Source organism: Drosophila erecta, unplaced genomic scaffold (assembly GCF_003286155.1).
Source record: "Drosophila erecta strain 14021-0224.00,06,07 unplaced genomic scaffold, DereRS2 tig00000126-arrow-pilon, whole genome shotgun sequence".
NCBI classification, from domain to species: Eukaryota; Metazoa; Arthropoda; class Insecta; order Diptera; family Drosophilidae; genus Drosophila; species Drosophila erecta.
In genome coordinates this window covers 14,964,419-14,981,601 of record NW_020825209.1, presented here as the reverse complement: position 1 = coordinate 14,981,601, position 17,183 = coordinate 14,964,419, and the positions used below count along the sequence as shown (strand labels likewise).

At 41.3% G+C, this 17,183-nt stretch overlaps 1 protein-coding gene across 1 annotated transcript; it reads left to right on the top strand.

Moving 5' to 3' along the window:
* The first annotated feature begins 12,882 nt into the window (after positions 1-12,882).
* On the top strand, positions 12,883-16,407 carry LOC6549742. Its single transcript, XM_001978611.3, has 3 exons — positions 12,883-13,680; positions 15,102-15,178; positions 15,401-16,407. The coding sequence occupies exons 1-3, from the start codon at positions 12,899-12,901 to the stop codon at positions 16,201-16,203; spliced, it is 1,662 nt and encodes a 553-aa protein (XP_001978647.2). The 5' UTR covers positions 12,883-12,898; the 3' UTR covers positions 16,204-16,407.
* The last annotated feature ends 776 nt before the right edge of the window (positions 16,408-17,183 follow it).

Genomic DNA, 17,183 nt, shown 5'->3' with positions numbered 1-17,183 from the left:
TTTTCACCACCCCAGCTGCATCGCAGTTCCAACCTTCGTCCAGGTTGTCCAGGCGGAAAGACACTGCTATATTCTCCAAAGTCTCTTCATACATTTCTACCTAAATTATACGACTATAAGATTAGGATAAGCTAACATTTTACTTACGTTCTTGCATTGATATGCCGATTATTTCCCTCAGTTAAATGGCGAGTAATCAAAGTCCAAAGTTTTAAAAGATACAATTCCCAGAATCACACGACCATTCCACTGTTAATCGCGTCAAGAATTAGCTTAATAGCAAGTTTCTCTCAGTGGATCAGCGATTCCGTGTGCAGCAATTCAAACTTTATGCTGTCGACGAGGGAAAGTCGAGCACTGCAACTGCAGACAGTGCGAGGGAGAAGCTGAAAGAGGCTGAAAGAGACGGAAAAAGCCAGACACTTGGCAATACAAATTGAAATACTTCTTCCTCAGTTGCTGCTATATCTATACATATATCTATATCTATCTCCGTCTCTTTCGCAGTGAGTTTGACTGTTGCACTGCAGGATGTATTAATATAAATGAATTATTCGGATGAGGCAGTATACGGGCTAGTATTCTCCTCGTCTCCCCGATAGATATTATGATGGATACGCCTTAACGATGCTGCCGACGACATCGGCGACAGGATCAGGAGGAGGACGCAGGACGCGGAAGGACGATTGCAGCTTGTCTCCAAAAAGTTGGCCAAAACTTTATGGCCACGCAGAAAGCGGGGGCATTATGGCCACGAAAACCTGGCATTCGCAACAGAGTTTGAAAGTCAACTAAGAGTACATGAAGAAATCACTAGAGTCCTGCGTCAGGCAATTGAAATGGCAATTGAAATGAGCAATGAGCACACATGTGCAGGGTGCTATGATCAATTAATAAACTAAGGTTATGCAGCAAACAAGACTTTAATAAACAGTCTAAGCCTTGAGTAACTATTAGTCATCCTTCAGTCCAAAACCTAAAGTGTTGTTTCGGAAGGTGACTTGGCTTTTTCTTGGTCACAAGCCAAGTACAAAGCTCATGGGCACACATCCTGACCCGGAAATTATAGTCACACCGTTCAAATTTCCATACGCCCGTTCGGGTTTTCGGTGTTGCAGCCGTTTTGGCCATGGCCCTGGGCGGTAGCTGCATTTTGGACAAGTTTATTTATATGAATGTGCGGTCTCGGGACACACACAACGCACACAGCCTAGCACACGAGTGCCACAAGGATCTGCGTCCGTTGCTGCTGTGGTCGAAACTTATTGTCATCGCATGGCACATGGAGAATGCGCCCGGGGCAAGTTCGCCGGCCACTGGCAGCTAATGATATAATGAGCTAATCAATACAATTAATTAGCATTATCTGCATCTTAAACGGAGCTGTGGCAAAAGGCAATCGGCGTTGTGGAGTGCAATGGAATTGGAATGCAGTAGAACCGAGCGAGCTGACCCCAAAAAGCCGCAACCGAATCCCAATTTGACTGACTACTTGAGCGGCCGAGCCACGGGGAACTTTATACCCGTACACTCGCAGAAATTGTTCAAGCTTTAAGAGCATGCAAGCATTCACTAAGCAAGTCCTATTGAAATAAACTTAACGTAAGATCTATATAACGAACAAAAAGTGTTGCATGTGGTGCTACTCTCCAGTAAATTAAGTCTTCATAAAGCTAAAGTCGTTATCAAAATTATTAACAAACGTCGTTTACGCCACCTTTTAAGGTATATGAAAATATAAGTTTTTGATGTAAATATGGGTAAAGTACATTTGTCGGCCCTTGTTCCTTTCATATTTTGTTTTCGGTGTACTTGGGAAGGGCTGCATAAGACGGGGTCGTTCGGGGCACCTTCTGGAGCTGGATGGAGGTTCCATTTCGTACTCCGGTTCCTGTGGTGCCCGCTGCTGCGTAAAAAGTGGGCTAAATGTCGTTGGCAGTCGGCTGGCAGCGCAGCTGGGATCTCCACCCAATCGCTTTCCCATTCCCATTCCCAATCCCAAGCCCAAAAACCCAAGGCAACTTGAGCGCTGTGAAGCGCTCAACGAAATGGTCCAATTGCCGGGCAAGTGGACCAAAAGTGCCGACGTTGCCTGTTGGATCTGTGTCTACTTTCTGTCTCCCATCTGCCATCTCCCCATTTGCCCCTTTACTCGGACCAACCCACCAGTTCCCACTTTATATATTCAGCTACCATATCCGGCTCGTTCACACCTTGGCTTTGGTCCTCTGCTTAAACTTAAGCTCTGAGGATTTATGCAAGTACAGCCACTGTTCATCGGCGATATAATCAGACGATTAACTCTCCGTTTTTGAGGCAACAATTATGATAAGTTGATTAAAGGTAAGCCAAACATAAGTGCAAACAATTAGTGCTGTATACATACCCATATACTTGTATATTCGTAAAAAGTGTTCAATTTGCAGCTGATGCATTTTAGCATATTAAAACTATTTAATAGACACACGTTTCATTCATTGAAGTGCAACATTTTTCACATTTTAATAAGCTACGTTTTCATTTGTTCTTTGGTGCTTGAAAGTCGTATAGAAAACAACACGATCAATGGCGAGAAGTCCCTAAGCCCCCAAAAACAATTTACGCACATTTGCCAATTAATTATGGCACGAAATTTGATTTCGCTTTGCAATTAGAATGCAATTCCATTTTTATCAACGGATATGCGAGCCACGATAATTTATGATGGAAAAACAATTAAAATTATTCAACCCAAATGTGCTGTAATGAACGCGGGCAGAGCCAAACGAGCTGTATCGATGGATAGTTAGTTGTATATATTATTGATAACAAAAACAAATAACTTAAGCAGCTTTTTGCGGTTGCAATTCCGCAATTGGTGCTTTTTGTTAAATGTTTTTTTTTGTATATTTGGGAGGAATTGCACAAATATTTAAGCATAATGTAACTACAATGCATGGAAGCGTGCAGCAGAATGCGGGACAATACAAAATGGTTGGGCCAAAAATTCTAAACAGAATTGTGGCCACTAACCGAAATTGCATTTGCTGCACTCCACCATTCTCCATTCTCCATCTACCATTTTCCACTTTTCACTTTCCACTTTCCACCCATTTTCCCGGGTCCGCTTTTATTGTTGCATGTCATAAATGATGCTGCTAAAGAGTCAAAAATAATCCGCTTTTGTGTGCATATCACAATCAAATGCTAACCACCAAAACGCATAGCGATATACTCCCCCCACAATACAAAAATATCCTAAATAAAAAATGAACGAAATAAAAACTGAAGTAAAAAATCATCGCAGTTGGCTTATCTACGACAGTGAGAATGATAGTTTTTGGGATGGCTTCCAAAGGATAAAGAATGCGATAGCTCCCCCCAGAAAAAAGATATAGGCCTGGTAAATCAGCGTAAATGCATTTTCCAAGGTGAAGTTGACCACTTGTAAAAGTTTGGTAAGACAGCGAACCACATAGAGTATTACATTATAATTCAAACTTATAAGTTATTGAAATTTTATGGATTTTTAGTTTTCTGATAAGCAATGAAAGCTTTATGCATATATTTCATGTTCAAGTTCTATTGTAGCTAAGGCGATTTCGTTTATACATTCATAGCCAACCCAAGCAAAGCAGATCATTAACAAAAATTGCAACTCTCCGACATATTTTACCAACAATTTCACGCAAAATGGACTTAAGGTGGGGGCGTGGCAGTGGGTCGGGGCAGGGGTCATGTGCGGAGCATGAGGAAGTTACAAACAACATGGCGCAGCATACCAGCAACAAAAGCTACAACAACACCAGGCATCCACATCAAACGCTGCAAGAACTGGGACGCCCATACACACGCAAACAAACACAAGTACTGGCACACACACAGATGCATGACCCCGTGGCACTATGGAACATTGTACCTATTTTGTTGCCCAAATCCCATTTTAATGCTGCCGGCCAGAAACTTCAATAGAAGGCGCCACTGTTCGGGAGATTTTGATATTAGCACAAAGAAATCTTTGGAATCTTATTTCAAATAATGAACGAACATTAGCTAAGGTAATAATAACTTGGGGATTTTTATTTGGAAAGATTGGGCGTGCTTAGATTTATTTTGATATTCTGAATTCTGAAAAGCTGGATTCAGAATAAATTGAAGTAAGGTTCCGTGTTGGCATGCTCACGTCATAAGTTATAAACTATTTTTCTGAAACTCAAACTGTTCAGCCCAGAGTACATGGGCAGGACCTAAACAAATCTCCGCTGGATAGCACTGGCCATCATACACACAAAAAAATTTAGTGCGTACTAATAAAATGCAGGCATTTTAGGTGAGGAAGGAATTATTTTGATGCTGAGTCATCTTTCATATATTGTTTGAGAAACCGTTCTTTTTGTTAAAAGAACCTATGTTCAAAAAACCTTTTTCTAAAATTCAATTAACAAATTGAGAAGGTTTAAAAAAAGCATGTGAAAGCGAGATATTATATTAAGATATGGGACTATATTATTTATTTCACTGTGCTACAAAGTCGAGGCTTCAAATTCGAAGCCTAAGAAAACGCAACAACAGCTAGCAAACAACAACCAAGGGAAGAAGGAGAAGAAATCAACAGTAACACATACTCACCACAAACACAACACACTCACACACATGCCGCCATGCGCATACGTATACACACACACAAATTAAAAATGCAGATTTCTATTGCAACATTCGGAAGTGCTTGAAAAATTGTTGTTGCCACTGCCGCTGCATCATTCCCAGTCATCGTTATTGCCATCTCCATTCCCCTTTCGCCCTCGTAAGCCTCCTCGGTCCATATAGTATATCCCCATAGCTTCCTGCTGTTCCTGCTTCGGTTTGAAAAGCCTCGCCGAGCTCTCACCCTCATTGTTGCCGCCCCTTTCTCTCAGTCCAGCCTCCTTCGAATCTCCACCTCTTCTGTGCTTCATTCGGTTGTTTTGAATGCTCTGAATGGGGTACCCATAATTCCGGGAATATCCTTTAAATTCAATATAATACCTGGTAAAAGCATCACAGAAAAATGATCATGATGGCATAATTGGCGTTTGCAGCCCGATTAGTGATACTTTTGGTGTTTCTACGATCATTTAAAAAAAACTATTATTCGTTCACATGTCTAGGAAATATATAATACATTTGTAGAGGACTATGCGCAGATGTATCTGTGCGGAATATACCGCTAAAACTGTTGCTTGAAATGTTTACTGAACAGCGCACAATCTTCTAAGAGTGTTAGAAACTTCGTTTACTTTCAAGTCGGGCCTCACTTTTTGTTTTCTCCATTTTGTGTTCAGCAATAGCATCAAAATTGCAAAGAAAAGCCAGCAAACAGTCAGTAAAATATTGTAGCTGGCAGCTGCGCGAGGGCTCCAAAAGAGGAAAAACGTAGAGGACGGGGGCTAGTTTTGTATGAAAAGCGAGCGTAACAAAACAATGAAAACATCGTCGTCATCACAATCATCGCCATGCGGTGTTTTCTTGCCATTTGTTTCCCGAAACTCTTTCACTCACTCCTCTGGCTATCTCTCTCCCCCAGCGCTCCCCTTCTCGCTTCAGCACGCATAAAACCAACAAAATGAAAGCGCAACAACAACAATAACGGCTAGAACATCCGAGTGAAACGTGGCCAACAAAAAGTACAAATAACCCACAGAGGAGGCGCTAATCCAGAGTCCAGAGTCTAAGATGAACTTTGAAATATCCTTAAAAGCGAAAGAGCAGTGCAAATCGATAGGGAATTTACTCAAAAAACTAAACTAAAATGCGTGATCAAATCGTGACCCAATTACTTATTTTTGGCGCCCAACATGGGGCCCACATTGATAATTTGCTCCTGTTGTTCTAGCTATATTGCAATTTACGAAAGGACAGAAAACTGAAAAATGTCGATGGTTAAGCATAAGCTCCTTATGTAGCAATTGGAAATATTCAATATTTTCATAATCCTATTACCCTTAAAATTTTTGAATAAACAGTAAAGCATAGTAAAGCATGAGACAGTGTCCTCTAAGACTTTCCACAGAATTTTGGTCAATAAACTGGTACTTCAAGACAAAGAAATCCTAATAACCAAGAGTCATATGGGGCTTACAGATTATCATCTTTTGAAACTACACCCGGAATTAGGGAAACTGAAATTTCAGCTCCGAAATCTAGCAGCCATCGGGTGGCCCGGAATCGAGGTTTATACTGCCATCCTGCCGGGCCCATCTTCTTTATTTTAGCCAAACCCAGTTACCAAAGTCTGCTGCTGCTGGATGGGCTTGCATCGAGTTGACCCCCTCCCCTCTTATGGTGCATGTGTGCATTGTCTTTGATGTTTGTTGTACGTTGGGCTTCATCTTCAGCTGCAGTTACAGCTCTGCATTCGCATTCGCATTCGCATTCGCATTCGCACTCGTAGCCGTAGTCGTAGTATATCTGTGCCACGTCTAAGTCTAATGTTTCAAGCGTCAGCAGCAGGAGTGCTGCACAAAAAACAACACACAGGGGGGAAAAGAACAAAAGCCATGGCCAGACAATTAACCAGCCATCAGTCATTTGGTTTTCTGCATGGCACGCATCAGGGAAGGTTGGTTAACTCCCAGTTTCCCGGTACTATCCTGGGCAGAAGGCTGTGGGTGGTAAGGAATGATAATCCCGAGTGAACGCGGCTTGAGGGGAGGTAATCCTACGCTTACGACAACAAGTATAAACGAAAATAGTACAAAAGCAGGTCATATCTTTTGCAAGCAACTGGGAAACATACTAAGCGCACTTTCAAACAAATTATATGTTGAAAAAGGTTAAGAGAGACAGATAATTTGGCATTGAACGACACCTGATTGTGTGATTTGCATATTCAATGACATGAACAAAATAAATAAACAGAACTTCATAAGCAGATGACTCTAAAAATTAGTTGCACTGCTTCCTCTTAAGTGTAAGCTTTTAATTGACACTCCAATGAAATAAATAAGTAAATCAAATAAAACTGCATTCTCTGCGGGATCTAATGATTTCCATATGCACTCGCCTGTGAAGATATGTTAAATATGTATGCATATGTATATACTCGTATGTGTATGTGGTTGCGTATATGTATGTATGTGTACTCGCGCCTTTGACTGCACAAAACTTCGCATTGAATTTTGAGAAAATTTCAAACATATTTAAAAGATGGCGCATAAATTATGTGCAGACATATTGGCCAAGTGCAAGACAAGCCTCGAATCCTGCCCGAGTTCGAGCTTCCACACTTTTCGTCCCAGCCTCACCGCCCTCTTAGTGTGTATGTAGAAATTTATGGCCACCATAAATTGCATATTTCCCTTTTATTGAATTGATTAATTTCACAAATAAAATTCTGAAATACGAAGAGACCAGAAATAAGTATTTGAAATTGCTAATAATATTAAAGTACAATTTTACGACGTTAACATTGAAGTTTTATTGATCGATTTAATTAGGAAAATACTTCTTAAACTAATATAAATTTTTGTAGTAATTGCTTAAGCTTTTTGAAAGTTACAAGCAATAAAATCGCACTTATTTGGAAATATTTAACAGATAGTTGTACTGACGTGTATTTAAGTTTTCACTTAACCTCAATACTACGAGTAGATGCAAAATAATGGTGATGCCCATCATGGTAACTTTATTATTGATATTAGCTTTCTTTCCCAATATATTCATTATATAGTTTTAGAGGCAATGTTTTGTTTTTTGCTAAATAAAAATTAGCACCTGCACTTTGATAAGTCCATACCACCGAATATCTCTATCCCCCATTTCGCACTGGGAAATTAGACCGCAACTGACAGGCGGCCATCAAACAAATGGCCCCGAAACCGAAATAACCAACTGCAGTGAATTGCAGGCCTTCGAGGGATAGTCAGGCGGTGGAGCAGGTCTGGATCAGTCTGAAAAGGGAGCTCCTGGCCAATCCTTTGGGCTGACAGACAACAAGTAAATTCCATTAAATGTACGAAATGGAAATTAATTTCGGTTGCATACCAAAACACATATATGTATGGGAGGATTTTTATGTTTTCATTACGGAGTCGAATCTCCAATGGGGAATCATGCGCCAGTAGTGAGAAAGTGAAATGAGCTGTCAGCGGATGAAGGGTGGTGGGTGGTGGGTGGCCGGTTTGTGGGTAGTGAGTGCTTCAGGATGAGAAGGAGGGGAAGCAAGGGGGTCACCGGGCCCCTGACCCCTGGCCAGGCCAATGTTAATTTGAATTGCCTGGTGCATGGTCCTTTGGCGCATGTCGTTGACTCCTTGCGGCAACTAAATCAAGTGCTGCACGTGGCACATGCACTAGGCCACTCCTCCCTTTCATCTTTCTCCATTTCTCCTTTCTTTTCCGCCCCTTTTCCCGCCTTATGCTTCACAGTTCTCATCCTCCTTCTTTGCTCTCTGTCTCGAGCGAGGTTGATGCTCTGTTATCGCAGTTTGGGCACACTGAGATGAAAACTATAGCGCGTTGGTAACACTGCTCTGCTTTTCTTGTTTTACTTTCTCCTATCATTTGGCGAAGTCTGAAAGTTATTTACAACAATTTTGAATAACTTGGAGCGAAATCGGACTAATACAATAGTAATATTCTAAGATAGAAATAATTCTTATTGTTCGCTCTCTGCGTTTAATCCTTTAAGTTTCAAAGCACCACGAAGTTAAGTCAAATGAAAACATTGTAGTTTTTTGCAAGGCAGTTTTAATAGAATAAAAGTTTTTTCAGTGCCCGAAAAGCTGGAAAAGCTGGTGGGCTTGAATGACGTGGGGGTTGGGTTTGCAGCAATGTGAGTGGCTATACGCCTCCTTTTTTGGCAAATGTCGCGAGTCGCGAGGCGTCGCTAACGTGGACATGGACATGAGCAATGTGCAATGGCGATAAGGAGGAGTTCTCGCAGCGGACATGGCCATTCCCATTCGAAAATACCCCCCTTTTCGGGGGCATAATTGGCCAGTCAGTCACCCCGCTTCACACCGCCCCCGGCACTCGACAATCAATTGAAGCGTAATGGCAACAGTTCAATAACTTTTTGGCCATTCTCCACGGGACTCCGTTGCAGGCTGAAGATGATGGCCACCACGCCGATGATGATGCTTCAATTATCTATTATAGATCTAATGAGTTGTCATGTTCGGATATTACGGGAATTGATTCGATTGCGACTGTTTTGTTATTTGCAGACGATAAAAGTAGCTTAAGTTGAGGGGTATCTTCATGTTTGCCAGCTTTTAGTGGCTTTGTATCTGCCTCGATGGCTTTCAATGGCTCTATTACCCTGCGCAGTCTTTTATACATCTCAATAATTTACCTGATTTTGTAGTTCCTTACATGATGACATAATCGGGTACGTTACATATTAATGTGATTAGTACTATTTATACCAGTTACTCGCAGAGTAAAAGGGTGCACTAAATTCTTTAAAAAATATGGTTAAAAAAATAAGAGGTAGAAGAAAACGGTTTCGACACTATAAAGTATGTCCGTCTGTCCGTCCAACCGTCTGTCCGTATGAACCTCTGTCCGTATGAACGTTTCCATTTCAGGAACTGTACAAACTAGAAAGCATTCTGCACGATAAAGTAATTTAAGGGCATCTTATCCTTCGCTTAAGCCCAGCCTCTGAGAAATGTCCACTGCATTAATCAAAAGCCAAAGAACTTAAAGGCAATGACTAATATTTTTGCTATCAGCAGCGCCAAATGGCCAACGCTCGCCGCCCCTGGGAAATCCCCCTGCCCATTTCCTCAGTGCCCCCTTTTGGCTATGCCACATCTATGTGCATATTTAAGCTGCAGGGACATATGTACATACATACATACATGCAATTGGTGGAGTACATGGTTTACCTGGCTTCGGGTTTTTCGGAGTCGCTCGATGTGGAGTTCGAGGGTCCTGAAAAGCAGGAGGAGGAGCTGGGTTTTTCCGAGGATTGATGCTGCAGGTTTTGGCTTTCGGTGGTACGCTATCATTGCACAAGTGCGCAAAATTTTGGACTCAATTCACGTGCTCGGCTGCCAAAATTGTTGCCTGGCCTCCGTACCGCCCAACCTACCTATAACAAACAGCCGCCCCCCATTCCGCGTACCCCACTGGTACGGTACCGCCTTTCGCTCCATAAATTTGCACATTGATCGCCCTGTGGCGCTGCCTCCATATATGTGTCTGTCTGTCTGTATGTATGTATTTAATTCGATAACAGCGCCAACGGTAAAGGGAGTTGAGTTCTTCGAAAGATTTTTACCCAACTCAGCGCAACTCCAGCGCCGCTCCATCGCCCTTCGGCCACGCCCCCTCCCAACAGTATTGCACTCTCAAGTGCAGTGAAATAGTTGTGAAACACTTTGCCAAAGATGAAAGATAAATCCAAAAAAGCAAATGGCAGCGCACAGGCAGCGCTCCAGAACCGAATCATTTTTGCATAACTTTAAAAAATTTAATCAAGAGTATTTGAGGTATTGTGAATGCACTGGGAAAACACTGGAAACATTATTTGTGCATAGCTATGTTTTCTATGCTGTATTTCTGAGGGATACACATATTTTAATACACATACTCGTATAACCCATAACCTATTTTTACAATTACATCGATTATGAAAAAAGGTATAAATATATATGTATAATGATACTTAATCTTATGCTTACGCCAATTATGATAAGAGGTATAATTATATATGTCTAATGATACTTATTTTTACAATTACAGCAATTAAGATAAGAGGTATTTATTGCGTTATTTGAATCTAAACTTTAAAATCACTCGCTTGCAATTAAAAATCTCTTGATTGGACCAGTGCTGGGAGTTCTATAAAAGGTCGAACGAATGCCGTGCATAATTTAAATGTCTAGACCTCATCCCGCTGCCCCGTCGCCCCCTCTCCTTCCACTGACCGCAGACCGTGGAATGGCATGGAAACCTGGAAAAGGGCAAAAGAAAATGCTAAAGGAAAACAGAAGCTCATTTCCGCTAGCCGAAGCTGAAATACACTCGATGTAAGGAGGACAAGTTCAAGTGAGTAGTTGCAGAAATCATCGATTAACCTTCTGTAATTCAAAATAATTCAAATAGTTAAATGAAAAAGAACAGAAAGTTAACAAAATGTTTAACTAGTGTATAAATACATGAAATATTTAACTTGTGTTCCATGAGCGAAAGTATTTATTGATTTGCAAAATGAAATAGAAATACATATGCAAATAATTACATTTCATAAACAGAAGCATTTTGAGTGGGATTGCCTAAGGAGCCGAACTTCCCACTAGTATTCCCTTTATCAAGAGGGAATACCTCAAGCATCCGGCCGGCCACTGTCAATAATTAAGTGCGAACCTTGATATATTCTTTACGCCAACTCCGGTGACGGTCGCCGTCTCTTCCGTCTCTTTTGCTGTCAGTGCACTGGAAAAAAAGTAGTAGTGTGAAGTGCACTTTGAAAATCCGACTTAAAATTGCCTCCACCAAAGCTTTCAGGCTTGTTTCTCACAATGTTTCTTAACTCTACTGACTCTACTTAACTCTACTCTCTTTTATTTTGGTGTCTTAATAAATTAAGTTAAGTGTGCAGGAAATCAATTGACCTTCTGGGGCAGGTGTTGTGTCTCGCTCATATGCTTCTGTCTCATATATCGAACACTCTAACAGAGAGGAATTTTAATAAACATTAGGCTTCGAGCTTGGAATATTCGGGTTGCAGGTGGTGTACCATTTCTTTATGAGTGTGACAAATCAATGTTTTCTTTCAGTGCACTGCTGGATAGTCCATTTCATTTGCTCTGTCTGCGTTTATCCTTTCGAAGGCTCTTCGCTCTTTGCGTTCGCTTCGTTTTGATTAAATTAAAAAGTTACCACAGCCTCAGTCGCCCACAAACACAAACAAACAAACATTCGAATGCAAGCGAACAAGTACTATAAGCGACGAGAATTCCCTCACTTTCCCAGCGTTCGCTAATTGTGTCTTCAGCCGTCAATTGTTGCTGTTCCTTTCTGCCTGCCACAAGCCGTCTCTTTCGCACACCTAAGAACAATGCCATACTGGGTGAGCTAATAGATTCATCATGAATCGTTTTACAGTCCTTTACCCTTATTGTTCCTGTGCTACAGGTTGTGGCGTGTCCTTCAGGTGTCTTCTCTGTAATCTCCTTGCCAATTCTTCGGGACACTTGGCATGCCTGTAGAATTCTTCTTCGGGGGCATTCACCTGAATATTGAGTCATTCTCATTAGCAAGAGCTTCTCGTACCTCGCACAAATAAAAGGGTATACAGTATTTGTAAAGTATACCATAGATTGCATCGCTTCCAGTTTCGAGAACTGCGAGTGAGGGGTATCTGATAGTCGAGGTATTAATAAACTTTTCATTATCGATTGGCGGTTCATTTGTGTAACAATTATCAAGGGTCTTTGTTTTTGTCTGTGCATTTATGCCATCAAAAGGCTTCTATGCTGCAAAGTCAAACTACAGAATGGATTTCCCCATCAAGATAAGTTAAGCTTATCTTGCAAAAATCTGCGTGATAGTTGACAATTTCGATTAGATTTCTACCTGCATAAAGCCAAAATAGATCGATAAGATATTACAGGCTTAACGCCAAACTGACCAAGGAGTTCAATTGTGAAAGCTCAAAGAAATAAATCTATTCACTACTCAGAATTTGTTTCAACAGTATTTTACAAAATATTGCTAAAAAATCTAGGACACATTACATTTACAGCAAAACGTGTAGACATTTTTTTTATTCATTATACAATTTGGCGTTCGACTCGACATACATACTTTTTTTTTCAGATTGCAAGTACACATATTGGTTAAGTACAGATAGTGGAAGTGTTATAAATTAGTTAAAATGCCAATCTATATAAGGCGGTAACCGCCTTTGGGGCTTGCCAATTTGGAAAATGAGATCCGTCAAGGCAGCAATTTTGCTCGCTGGCAGTTTGCTGCTGTTGGCACTGCCCGTACAGTCGGCACCTGGTAACCTGAACGGTCGTGTGGTGGGCGGTGAGGATGCGGGGAAAAATCAGTTTCCCCACCAGGTGTCCCTGAGGAACGGTGGCTCCCACACCTGTGGAGGTTCGATTCTGTCCAGGAACTACATCTTAACCGCCTCCCATTGTGTGTCCAACGAGGACGCGAATCATGTGATTACGCCGATTGCGGCCGAGCGTTTCACCATTCGAGCGGGCTCCAACGACCGATTCAGCGGTGGAGTAATTATCCAAGTGGCCGAGGTGATTGTCCACGAGGAGTACGGCAAGTTACTAAACGACGTGGCCCTGCTGCGACTAGAGACGCCACTGATCCTGTCCGCGAGCACTCAGCCCATTGCTCTGCCCACCGAGGATACGCCAGCGGATGTGGACGTCATCATTTCCGGCTGGGGAAGGATCAAGCACCAGGGAGATCTGCCGCGTTATCTCCAGTACAACACCCTGAAGTCCATTTCCTTGGATAGGTGCAACCAGCTGATCGGCTGGGGAATCCAGAGCGAGTTGTGTCTCATCCACGAGGCCAACAATGGGGCCTGCAATGGGGACTCTGGTGGTCCGGCCGTGTATAACAACGAACTGGTGGGCGTGGCCGGGTTCGTGTGGTCTGCCTGTGGAACCACCTATCCAGATGGATATGCCAGGGTGTACTACCACAACGCATGGATCAGGAATAACTCGGATGTGAAATAGTGCTGTCATTGCTGAACTGCGGGAACTTCATTTAGATAACTGCTGGACAATAATTACAATTTAAGATTCGCCGAATTATATAATCTTTTTTTTTTTTTTAATAGCTTGCATCTTTCATGCTAGCTATAAGTCTTAGCAAAAGTTAAAAATTAACTTAAATACTGTGAAATACATATCAAATATTCATACCCATTAAAAACTGTTTAATCTTCAATATGAGTGGAATGGACGCAATAGAAAATTGTTTTGTGGGATGAGATACTCTTAAAATGTTGAATGAAAAGACGGGTAATTCCCAAAAATGCTGCTTATACTGCTTCAGACTACTTCGTAGTGATACAGATAATGATGCTATGAACTTTTTGCTTACTTTATTTTAGAAAAAGCACCAACTTGTGCACATGAACCACTTTTCGAGAATTCTCCAACATACGCAAGTGAACAGTGCGTGAAAAAGTGTGTCGCAGCTCGGGCAATTCTGTATAATTTAGATGTCGGCGCCGTCCGGAAAAGAAAAAAAAATTATGTGAAAAATAATCTTTTCCATTGCTGTTGGCGACTTTAGCACTTTTTATGATCGTTAATCGTAGAGTAAAAGGGTATACCAGATTCGTTGAAAAGGATGTAACACGTAAAAAGAATAGTTTCCATGTCCGTCTGTCCGTCCGTATGAACGCCTCAATCTCAGGAACTTGAAAATCTAGAAACATGCCTTGTTTCTGTAGTACTTTTGAATTATTATTTAATTTTGTTTTCATGTTATTATTTTTCTTGCCAATTTCTATCGGTAGGCTAAAAAAATGTAGAAATTTCTCGTTCGCATTCCCATTAGATGAGTAAGGGGTATCTGATAGTCGAGGAACTTGACTATTGCGTTCTCTTGCTTTTGATTAAATTCGTATTTAATCAATATTAGCAGAGTAAGAAGTCATGTTGATAGCTTTTTCTAATCATCTTGCATCCCTTTTAGCTAATACCAAATAAATGCACGAGTTTTGGGTGTGCGAAACGTCATACTTGTAGCATAAGTGTAGTACATGAACAAAATATTGTAGCAAATATTGAATGTTTGTTTTGTGATTATTGTGACATTCGTGCAAAAATTAAATGGATGGGGACCAAACATTACGAAAAAATGCATAAACATTTCGTTGCATCAAGAATTCTGAGATATAGAACCTCAAAGTAAAAAAAAACGTGTTTTAAATAAATTTTCTATCTGAAAATTCTAAAATTACTATCTGCCATCTGCAAAAATGGTCAAATGTTTCTATAGAAATTAGTCAGTTGATGTTAAAGAAATATTCTTATATTCCAGTTTATATTTATATTATAAAGCGCGAAGCTTTGCCTATACATCGCTTTTTATTCTTTTTTAGTCGGCAATCTTAATTCTTTGATTAAAGAAACTCCGAATAAGTTGGGGAGAGGTGATCCAATTGGATCTATACAAGATCGGACATCTGCGGCTATATTTGGACGATAAGTTATTGATGGGTTTTCAAAAATGGTCGAAGAAAAAAACTTCTTCAGATTTGACCACAAGATAAGCCAATAAGCCATAAAACAATTACCAATGACATACCTTTCAATCGCCACTATTTTTCGATTAGATTTATGCACATTAAAGTAGCTATAAAACACATTTCACGCGATAAGATATGGATAAGATAAGAAAGCTAAACCACCGAATGCACACATATAAGAGACTTCGCCAAGTTGGGCATTGCCCATTTGAAAAAATGACAACCGGTAAAGTCACGATTTTGTTCTGCAGCTTCCTGCTGTTCCTGGTGCTCCCCGTACAGTCGGCACCTGGTAAACTAAACGGCCGAGTGGTGGGCGGTGAGGATGCGGTGAAAAATCAGTTTCCCCACCAGGTGTCCCTGCGCAACGGTGGCTCCCACACCTGTGGAGGCTCGATTCTGTCCAGGAACTACATCTTAACCGCCTCCCATTGTGTGTCCAACGAGGACGCGAATCATGTGATTACGCCGATTGCGGCCGAGCGTTTCACCATTCGAGCGGGCTCCAACGACCGATTCAGCGGTGGAGTAATTATCCAGGTGGCCGAGGTGATTGTCCACGAGGAGTACGGCAACTTCCTAAACGACGTGGCGCTGCTGCGACTAGAAACCCCACTGATCCTGTCCACGAGCATTCAACCCATTGCTCTGCCCACCGAGGACACGCCAGCGGATGTGGACGTCATCATTTCCGGCTGGGGAAGGATCAAGCACCAGGGAGATCTGCCGCGTTATCTCCAGTACAACACCCTGAAGTCGATAACGACGGAGCAGTGCGAGGAGCTGATCGAGTTTGGATTCGAGGGCGAGCTGTGCCTGATCCACCCGGTGGACAATGGTGCTTGCAATGGCGACTCCGGTGGCCCGGCCGTATATAACAACGAAGTGGTGGGCGTGGCCGGATTCGTCGTGGGCAGGTGTGGGACCAGCAATCCGGACGGATATGCCAGGGTGTTCTACTTCAAGGACTGGATCAAAAAGCACTCTGATGTCTAAGAATATCAAACAAGAAATGCTTGTGTTAATTAAAACTAGGACATAACAAGTTTTTTTTTTGAGTTTGAGTTTAAATATGAAAACTTTATAAATAAAAAATGTTTTATGTATTATTGTTAATTATGGCAAAGCGGAAACCTAAAAAGTAGGTGTATTACTTGGTATTTCATGAAATTAAAATTCGATTAAATTCAATGCTCTATACTCACTGTCTGCACTAGAGAAATAAGCAAAAGCTCGGGAAATCACTGGTTTAAGTGTTTTGATCTGGACAATAAATTAATGTTTTGGTTGCTCAATCATGATGAATACCAGGGTTGTGAATCCATAAATCATTGGCACGGTTCGGGGCTCGAACCTTAGCGGATGATAAGGTTCGACGTGCTCGACAAGGTTCCGGCTCGACCCAGGGTGAAAAATTGGTATATACATATTTATATATATTTTTAAATATTTTTAAGTAATTGTTATACCCTTGCAGAGGATATTTTGATTTTAGTCGGAAGCTTGCAACGCTGTAAAGCAGGCATTAGTGACCATATAATTTGTATGCGTTCAGAATGAATTTCGGTTCATAAATTTATAATTCTACAGAAATAGAAATCTTTTTTACTGCTAAATACCCAAAGTTGCAATCCTATAAGGATTCCTAGTGCTTCGCCTTTAAAGTGTTGGCTTCTCTCAGCTGGCGCCCCATTTGTGTGTTGCACATTTTTTGCATATTTGTCAAGCAATTTTACTCTAAATTTGCCAATTATGCGTATTTTTTGAGCGTGACCCGAATGGCCACCAATATCCACCGAAAAAACCCCATACCCATACGGAATTGTACTCGTGTGTGTATTGGGAATATGGCCCTTTATCGCTTTGGCTACATTGTCTCCTGGCCATTGTTTTGCACGAGGGTCGCTACAAAATATTAGATGCCGTCTAACTCATAATCCATATGGAGTACAACTTTGAAGCAGTTGGCAAGGAAT

What these genes read in the sequence shown, in the direction of transcription:
- LOC6549742 (XM_001978611.3), top strand. Translation starts at nt 12,899, where the DNA reads ATGAGATCCGTCAAGGCAGCAATTTTGCTCGCTGGCAGTTTGCTGCTG. An exon ending in AATAACTCGGATGTGAAATA is followed by an intron (nt 13,681 to 15,101) that starts GTGCTGTCATTG and finishes ACTCCGAATAAG; the next exon opens with TTGGGGAGAGGTGATCCAAT. An exon ending in GGACGATAAGTTATTGATGG is followed by an intron (nt 15,179 to 15,400) that starts GTTTTCAAAAAT and finishes GACTTCGCCAAG; the next exon opens with TTGGGCATTGCCCATTTGAA.